Below are 9,456 nucleotides of genomic sequence, written 5' to 3'. Positions count from 1 at the left end.
ACACACACACACTACTCTCTCTCTCTCTCTCTCTCTCTCTCTATAGTATATATATATATATATATATATATATATATAAATATATATATATACTAGTGAGTCTCTCAGTCGCCAGTCGCCAGTCACCACACGCCACTAATCTTAGTCGTTTGCCACTCGCTCTGTTCATTGTTCAGACTCAAAGACTTATTGTGTGTGTTCACAAAGGACTCTCAAAAGCCTATTTTATTTATTTTTATTTATGACTCTCGCAAAAGCATCTTTTTTAGTTGATTCTGATTGGTCAGAAAGGCAGGAACCTTGATTTGGTTCTGTGCGAACCACACTGAGTGCTGCATCTGCCAACACATCTAAATACTGCACACACTATTTACTACACACAAGAAGAAGTATTTTTCTTTTTCTTTTTGAAAAATACAAACTACAAATACAGCTTCAGGGTTTCGGACTTTCGGCCTCTCTAAAATATTTATTTTTAAAAACAAATATGAAGAAGAACTGAACAGAAGAAGGCTATAGAATTATTTATTTATTTATTTTTAAAAACATAAAATCCAAACCGCCCTTTCGGCTTTCTGACTTTCTCTCTCTCGAGACTCCCACACAGTCCCAGTCTCCAGACTCTCTCCCGGACTCCCCAGCAGAGAGGGACATGGGAAAGTACGAACGGATCATACCTATCTATATTATTATATGTATGTATGTACATATTTATCGACAATACATCTCGATAGAGAGTGAGTGAGAGAGAGAGAGACTGTATATTGTTGAGTTTCAAATCTAAAGGACAATTCTTTATATGTATTGAGTTTCCATCAGAGTGACTGAGAGGAGCCGATACGACCACATGATGGATAATCCACACAGCGAACAACAGCATGTATGTGAATACGGATCAATATTGTATATAATGCATGTATGTGAATACAGATCAATATTGTATGTAATGCAGGTATGTGGATACGGTTCAATATTGTAGGTACTGCATTGAGTTGAATGAGGTGTCTGTCGAGATGTAAGTGATGCTACCCGAGTCCCAAATAGGGGCTTAGGATATACTAGGTTAAATGTTCACCCATAATATGGCTCAAGCAGCGACAGTACGGTAGCTCTGCTAAGGCTCTTTCTTGCAGCAACGTGATGTGAGTGACGACAACATCCAGGTGTAGCTAGTTGTTGTTGTTGTTGTCGCAGATAGCGAGACTAAGCGCAATAGCAGACCTACTGTACTTCTATTCGGCTTTTTTCTAGTGGTAGAGCATGAATGAACGGTGACCCGATTCCATACCAATGCAACAAGATAAGTGCCCACTGAAACGACGCGAAAGTGGCAACCTGGACATACAAACACGAGCCATTGTATCGTATATAGCACACACGAGAGTGTTTTTGATCGCATAGGGGATAGACGCTAGTATTGCATGCGAACCACTCTATGCTCAGTCCACTGGCTTTTAGGACTATACACACCTATAAGCACATTGCAGTAACGTCAAGCAGTCCCGAATACACTGCTGTTGTTTCTATGAGCAACGTTAACCCAATGGTCACGGAAGACTCGACGAATAGGCTACACAAACATACTCAAGAGTTCTGGGTAGCTTTTAATGGTATATGACCGGTATTCGTGATGTCGGGAAGTTTTATCGCAAAAGACCTTCTTACTGTGGAGCCACATCTGTTCGATCCATTGACTTACTTATTATGTAGCACGGTCGTATAAGCCGTTCACCGGTGTGTGTGACTTGTGGTTGTGGCATATACATGTATGTATGCAACTCTGTGTCAGAAGTTCTACCGCTGTAGAGGGTTATTTAAGTGCCCTTACATAATATCTCTTCCATGCAGATGTGTGTGGGTGTGTGTTGGTATTGATGAGTATATTGTTATACCCAGCGGATAACTGAAGTGTTATAACCCAAGTTAGCAAGCGTCCTGCCACCACTACCTTGCTGCATGCAGGAACTAGGCTATAGACGTCTGTGTGTGTGTGTGTGTGACTACTACCTTGCTGCTATGCAAGAACTAGGCTATAGACGTCTATGTGTGTATGTGTGTCCACTACTTACTATTGCATATCCATACATATATGATACTTTACAGTTGCTTACTGTCTCATATCCATGTATATATGGTACTTCACAGTTGCTTTCTATCTCATATCTAAGCATATATTATAATTTATAATTACTTATTATCTCAAATCCATGCATATATGATACTTTACAGTTGCTTACTATCTCATATCCATGCATATATTATACTTTATAGGTGCTCACTATCTCTTATCCATGCACATATTTTACTTTATAGTTGCTTACTATCTCTTATCCATGCATATATTAAACTTTACAGTTGCTTACTATACTCATATCCATGCATATATTATACTTTACAGTTGTTTACTATCTCATATCCATGTATATATGATACTTTACAGTTGCTTATTATACTTTACAGTTGCTTACTATACTCATATTCATGCATATTTTATACTTTACAGTTATTTACTATACTCATACCCATGCATATATTATACTTTACAGTTGCTTACTATACTCATAACCACGCATATGTCATACTTTACAGTTGCTCGTGGATAGGATTGCAAACAACGTGGAAAAGCTGAACGACACCGTAACGTCGATCAATACCGTCATGAGTGTGAGTCTGCTGTCTTTGTTTATATAAGCGTGCGTGATGTATTAAACATTGTATTGTAAGTTCATCAGCAAAACGGTTCACAGGCACGTGCTCACTGTGTTGTCGCTCTTGTAGGGTTTCAAGGTTTAGGGTTTTGACGCGCTGCGTTTTCAAGTATACGCCATCTATCTGCGCACACAATGACTAAGCAGTGACCTATAGATACTGTATCTATGCATCTGGTTATATATATATACCTAAACACACGACCACTATGCAGTGACCTATAGACACTGTATCTATGCATCTGGTTATATATATATATCTAATCACACAATGACTAAGCAGTGACCTATGGACACTGTATCCATGCATCTGATTGTATATATATCTATCTAATCACACAATGACTAAGCAGTGACTTATGGATACTGTATCCATGCATCTGATTATATTTATCTATATACACACACAAGGACTAAGCAGTGACTTATGGATACTGTATCCATGCATCTGATTATATATATCTATATACACACACAATGACTAAGCAGTGACCTATGGACACTGTATCCATCCATCTGACTATATCTATCTACGCACACAATGGCTAAGCAGGGACATTTAAACACTGTACCCATGCATCTGACTATATCTATCTACACACACGTACACACACCCACCCCTCCGTAGGATCTGAGGATTTATGAGAAGAGGATTGAGAAGACTGCCGTAGTGTGGTCGAACTATTGCCGAAATATGAACCTGAAAGCTGGGAGCTTGCGCACGTGATATCTGTGAACCTCTTTATTCAAACCAAGCGAAGATGAAGCATTCATTCCTATCTGATCCGATCAGCCTGTGCACATCCCAGAGGCCATGTTCTTTGAAACACCAGACAGCGCCCTTAGGGTGCTAAACGCAAGAAAACAAGCGATTGCGTAAATGGAGGCCTGCGTCAATTGTCCATCTCGTCACGTTTTGGGGATCCGTAATGGTCGATTCCTGAGTTCATCTGCACTTTGCATACTATGAATTGATTTGAGAACAAACTTGTTGGGTTATAGAGTTTCGAGTTGTATTGAATGGATGCTGCACATTGCGAGTATCAAAAGTTGCTATCGTAGTTGCGGGTCACACGCTAGCTAAGAAAGGCGAAAATCTTGTGGTCTCCGCATAGTCTAGCACTTTAGCTTTAACGAGATCAAATAAAGATACTTCAAGCAATCCGACTTCGTCAGACTCGAGAAAAGACTCATTTTAGTTTGGAAATTTCCTGCATGCCGAGGAGGCAGGCGTATCCAAATGCTTATATATCGTATGCTCGATTCATAAATCATCCATTTGCTCTGTATGCCAAAACGAACGCTTGATTCCGATTTTTGCGGTGGACATTCAAGCTACATCGTTTATTGAAGCTCAAGTGCTATTTTATATGTATCCTATCGTGAAAGCCGCTCCGTAGTGCAAGGTTTTGGGTCTCTTTCTCCAATGGGTATGCGAATAGCTTCGATATGTATTTATGTATCATTTGTAGCGGATGTTATGCATATATGTGGGAACATACGCCCAACTTCCTTACATACGAATCAGCTGTTGGGGATATGATAGCTTACCTCATCATGATATGCAGCTAGCTTAACCCGCACACAGCAGAAGGTGTAACACGATTCGACGAGACTTTAAAATCAACAGTCAATCTTACAATGATACATACATGCAGTACTCACGGATTGATTCCCATGTACTCGTCACATTCTCACATCAGAGGCGAACAGAATACCATGTGCCACATGTCAGAAATGCTCTCTAGAAACCCGTTTCTGCAGCTACAAGCCCAATACACAGCACCCACCATGCAACCACAACCCCAGCCCCCTCACTTGTATACCGGCTTATGTAATGAAACGCGCGGCTGTACACGCACCGCATGACAGTATCGATTCAAACATGTATATAGCACACGAGGCTGCAAAACACCGAATACCCATCCAGCACTCACTCATAAAGATTGATGACTGACGATGCAGGCCACACCCCCATGCAAGCGAATAAGCGGCTAGCGAACAAATACACAAAAGAGATACCCCAGAGCACCACCACCATTAACAACACACACCACGGCGGATATAGCGATTACTATTAGCTCTCTTGACTTCAAATGTGCAAGTCTCACCCCCAACTGCCATTGGTATGTATATATACGACCGAAGTAAAAAACCTCAATGGCTCCCGTTGGTTACGAAACACGCTACATGGTTGCGTTCAAGCACTCAGAAGGGGTCAAGACAACATTGGCCATATAATTACATATCCTCCGTCGGAGTGCTCACAAAACAATGCGATAAGATAGTCAGTAATGGCACCACATTCACCCTTTGTCATATCCCCGCTACACGAATAGCAACGACAAAATAGCCGACCGCAATCTGGAGTACACCTGAACAACACCAGGTTCCGATCGATACTAGACGATGTAGCTGCAAGGGCTATCGGCACAATTGTGTCCGTGATAGATATCAGGGCCGCATTCCGCCTCAATCCGAATTCGTATCGCCGATACCTCATTCCTGGGCCTTGAATTTGTTGAAAAGTCATATTGTCGCTTTCTTTTCTAAGATGGGCATACCTCTCGCCTTTGAGAAAGCATTCGCTACTGCTACAGAAGCAGAATACTTGAGTGCCATCATTAACATTGTATTAGACACAGTTAGCGTTTCTACCACAAAAAGACAGCAGATCTTAGAGGGATTAGCACTTGCCTTTGAGAAAACATTCGCTACTGCTACAGAAGCAGAATACTTGGATGTCATCATTAACATTGTATTACAGACACAGTTAGCGGTTCTACCACAAAAAGACAGCAGATCTTAGAGCGATAAAACTGCCCCGCTTGCCAGGTGCCTAATGTAGCTTTGCAGCATCCTTTCACAGGCACACCCCTACACTGCACGGCTGTTTTCTTAGATATGCACCATGTCGGAACCAGCATCACATAAACAGTATTTGACATTCTGGTCTACTACGATTCAGAGCTGGTCTGGGACAGCCCTCCTTACATCACTGTTACCGTGAACGCATGTACTACAGCTAGAGGAGGAGGCGGCGATGTTTATTTGTTCACTGTCCACTGGTCAGTGGATCTTCCTCAAACGACAAATAAAATATCATCCCAAAACAAGGTAATCTACCGCACTATTCTCGATGACTAAACTTGAGCTGCTTAAAGTAGTGTACGCTGCTGCCATATTTGAATACCAATGGCGGACACACCCCGTTGTACTGCTTTTGAATGATACTCACGCAGAGGTTGGCATTGCCCGCAGAACAAACCCAATACCACAAATCTTAAGCCTGCTGCACCTGCTTACAAAGACAGAGGTTACCAACGATATATACATTACATGTGAACGCATCCTAGGCATTGAAAACACCATAGCAGATGCAATTTTATTCAGTGAGTGGTACAACGCGCGTGCGGTGTCCCCTGACATGCAATCCGAAGCACACCTCAATCCAAACTAGCACGAGCACATAAAGCTAGCATCGCAAATGTGGTTCGTGATAGCTATTGAATAAAATTAGCTTTATTTTTAAACCATCACAGGCCGCTCGTCGCAGCTGCCATTTGCATTAGACCTGCCAAACCCATCTGCCTTCAGCCAGCAAGTCACCGGCGACACCCTTAGAGCCTTTCTTCAGGTAGTGTAAAATCGACCTCGCGCACACCCTTTAGCAGTCAAGCTTTAGCAGTTTAGCTTTAACAGTTTAGCTTTAGCAGTTTAGCTTTAGCAGTTTAGCTTTAGCAGTTTAGCTATAGCAGTTTAGCCTTAGCAGTTTAGCTTTAGCAGTTTAGCTTTAGCAGTTTAGCTTTAGCAGTAGCACAGGCCAAAGACACTTTCTTATTATGAACGCATAATTTCGACTGATGACATTTTTGCAGGCCGGCTGTTCCAGCCGACAAAGATATTTGGGTTTTGTTGGTTCATTCTGTACTCTGTAACGACGGAGTTTCGATGTTACTCGATGCAGTGATACGGAAGGGCGAGGCCAAATTCGAACATTCAACACACATCGTGTACTGACGCCTGTCCAGACTCGACCATTCTCACGTCGCCCAAACCTATGTACCACATATACGCTCCCGTCACAGGGTGCTTGTGTGACAAGCGGTAACGTCCCGTTGCATTCCTGAACTTAATCGGAGCTAATGAAATGGTTCGCAGCGCACTATGACAAATTTGCAATTGTGACATAAGCACATAGCGTGCGCCAAGCTTGAATGGAGCACGATTAGGGACGTCACGTAAATACCTCATTAGTGTGTTGTCCACCGAAAAAAATCCAGCAAAAAAAGCTTGAAAAAAAAGTCAGAGCTTTTATTGTGGTTTTTTTATATTAAATTAATAGAAAAGCTTTTACGGGGTACATATTTAGCTGTATTTTTTTTATTTTAAAAAAGAGTTGGAAACAGATCAGAGAAAATGAATACAATTTTAGAGGATGCCAGCGCCGTGGAACTGGAATAATACCTTTATAGCCGGGAAAGATTATAATATAATAGGGTAGTCGTAAGAAGCTAAAGTTATGTATATAAGGATATGATCACAGCTAAAGTTATGTATATAAGGATATGATCACAGCTAAAGTTATGTATATAAGGATATGATCACAGCTAAAGTTATGTATATAAGGATATGATCACAGACGCAACAGAAACGCACTAGAGCAACGACCATTTTTTTTCCTGACAACTTGTCCAAAAGCTCACCACCCTACCCAGTACCCACTCTACATATAATTATCCACTGCTTAAATATTACCCAATCAATAATAAAATAAGGAACCTCTAGAAATAGCGTTTACGCGAGGGCGTGTCCTAGTTCAGGTGGAGCACGGTTACATGAAGACGTCACGAACTTCAGCCCTGTGTTGCCCCCCGAAAACTTCCGTCAAAAACATGTCAGTTTTCAAGCTATAAAGTATATGTTGTACGTTTAGTACCCCCACTTACTGTTGAATGTCGTCACTAAACTACCAGATGGGTAATGATGTGACGGTTGTGAATTATCACGTTTGTTACAGTACCTATACGGGCAAGCGCCTACCTTTTAGACCTGGTTTAGAGTTAGAGCTGCCCTTGTGGTATATGTAGGCCAACCTACAAACCATGTATGTACAGACAGCTACGTATATGTGTGTGTAAGGTGATCAATGACTACACCTAGCTTGATATGCCGTGGAGAAAACTGGCATTCTCACTCGCAAACGGTGCTGAAAGATACATGGATGAAAAGGGCGGTGTAGGTCGGATTAGAGAGGTAAGTGGTATAAAGAGACGGTGAACAACCTATCGTCTTTCTATTTTTTAGTACAACTTTTTTAGAGTTGTACGACACAAGAAATATATGGCTTTTTTTAACAAAACCCTTATCCCAACAAAACGTGCTGCTTGGATCCCCAATGACATGATCCTGACTACAACAGAATTCTCTCATAGGACTCCCATTCATCCCCGTGGGCTTTAGTAAAAGACTCCGCACCGAACATGCGAATGATATGCTCTTAGCAATCGTACCTGATCACATACATTTTTCCGCCGCGTACCTTGTTGCTCTGATCCCTAGTTGTCCCCCTCCCACATGATACATACTAAAAAATGGCTGATGCACATAACTTTACCTATCATTAATTGAAAGTCTATGGAACTCTTGCCCGATCGAACCAGTGTGGTATGCTAGGAGATTCATACCACCTAGCATAGAGCTGGTTGTCTCTTCACGTCTACAACACCATCCACTATCTTAGCTAACCCTACGTGTATTGTATGCTACCATGAATTGCTGTTCGATCCTCTCTGTGGGCGTAGTAGAATGGATACATAATTGTCACCGCCAAAAGTGAATAAAAGTGGAGATTTTATAAAATCTGTGGCACACGAGTCGGACACGACAGATTTGTGAAAAGTGAAAAGTGAAATCCTCCTCTGGTGGAACGAGGAATCTGGATCCTTTTTTTATATGTTTTTAAAAAATTAAGGCATAGCCTTCTAAATTAAAAACACAAAAAAGAAGGTAAAAACAATAAACTTTCTGTAAATACAGTACATACTTACTTATATTTATATAAATCTATTGCGTGTGTATGCGTGGCCGTGTACCCGTGTGTAAATACTCATTCATACGCGAGTTTGTTCTATTTACATTGACCTAGGGATCAGTAGCTGTCTGGGCGATGCAATCGGTGTCGAAAACCCGTGGCAGGTTTTATCTAAAAATCGCCAATGAGTGGTTCGAAAAGCACGCTTGACATAGTATATACATATCAGGGTCGGCAACATAGTCAATATCAATTGCGACACGACTGCATGTACAAGCTATGCGGGTCGAGAATGGTGTTGACTGGCTGTGTGGGCGTGATGAAAACAGTGTTGTCAAGAGGGAGGGGGTCTCCTACTACACCCGGACTGCTGCCTTCACTATCTTTTGGTGGGTGGTCAGTGTGACAGTCATAATTGCGAACAAGTACATCCTTTCCACGGTAAGTTTTTATCGAGTGCCCAGGCTCCGAGTGGTTTTTTGTTGTTCTTTCCATACTATACGGCTGTAGTACACATAGCGCTGTATAAGTTGATTTATCATAGAAGAGATGCAAGGTTGTTATTCTATATATATATATATATATTGTGTGTGTGTGTGTGTGTGTGTGTGTATGCGTGTTTGTGTTTGTGTGTATGTCCTACTGTATGTATATGCATCTATTTCGATATATATATTTAATGTGTGTGTGTATGTAAGTATGTATGAGTGTGTT

The 9,456-nt window shown here is 41.3% G+C and overlaps 3 protein-coding genes across 3 annotated transcripts in view; all 3 read left to right on the top strand.

The window, feature by feature from the left end:
• The first annotated feature begins 591 nt into the window (after positions 1-591).
• SARC_09297 (hypothetical protein) lies at positions 592-3,875 on the top strand. The gene is made up of 3 exons (XM_014296696.1): positions 592-880; positions 2,590-2,664; positions 3,337-3,875. Exons 1-3 carry the CDS (start codon positions 848-850, stop codon positions 3,433-3,435), a joined length of 207 nt encoding a protein of 68 aa, XP_014152171.1. The 5' UTR covers positions 592-847; the 3' UTR covers positions 3,436-3,875.
• Positions 3,876-5,262: 1,387 nt separating this feature from the next.
• Positions 5,263-5,517, top strand: SARC_09296 (hypothetical protein; the record flags this gene model as incomplete). Its single annotated transcript, XM_014296695.1, has 1 exon — positions 5,263-5,517. One exon carries the CDS (start codon positions 5,263-5,265, stop codon positions 5,515-5,517), a length of 255 nt encoding a protein of 84 aa, XP_014152170.1.
• Positions 5,518-8,766: 3,249 nt separating this feature from the next.
• SARC_09295 (hypothetical protein) overlaps positions 8,767-9,456 on the top strand; it is a gene marked incomplete at its 3' end in the record, with an annotated part of 4,617 nt that continues 3,927 nt past the window's right edge. Inside the window, exon 1 of the mRNA XM_014296694.1 lies at positions 8,767-9,183. Coding sequence (XP_014152169.1) covers positions 9,022-9,183 — 162 coding nt within the window. The 5' untranslated portion in view covers positions 8,767-9,021. The remainder of the gene's footprint in view (positions 9,184-9,456) is intronic.

Source organism: Sphaeroforma arctica, assembly GCF_001186125.1.
Source record: "Sphaeroforma arctica JP610 unplaced genomic scaffold supercont1.929, whole genome shotgun sequence".
NCBI lineage: Eukaryota > Ichthyosporea > Ichthyophonida > Sphaeroforma > Sphaeroforma arctica.
Note: the sequence above shows the minus strand (reverse complement) of the source record. Positions and strands in the feature narration are given on the sequence as shown.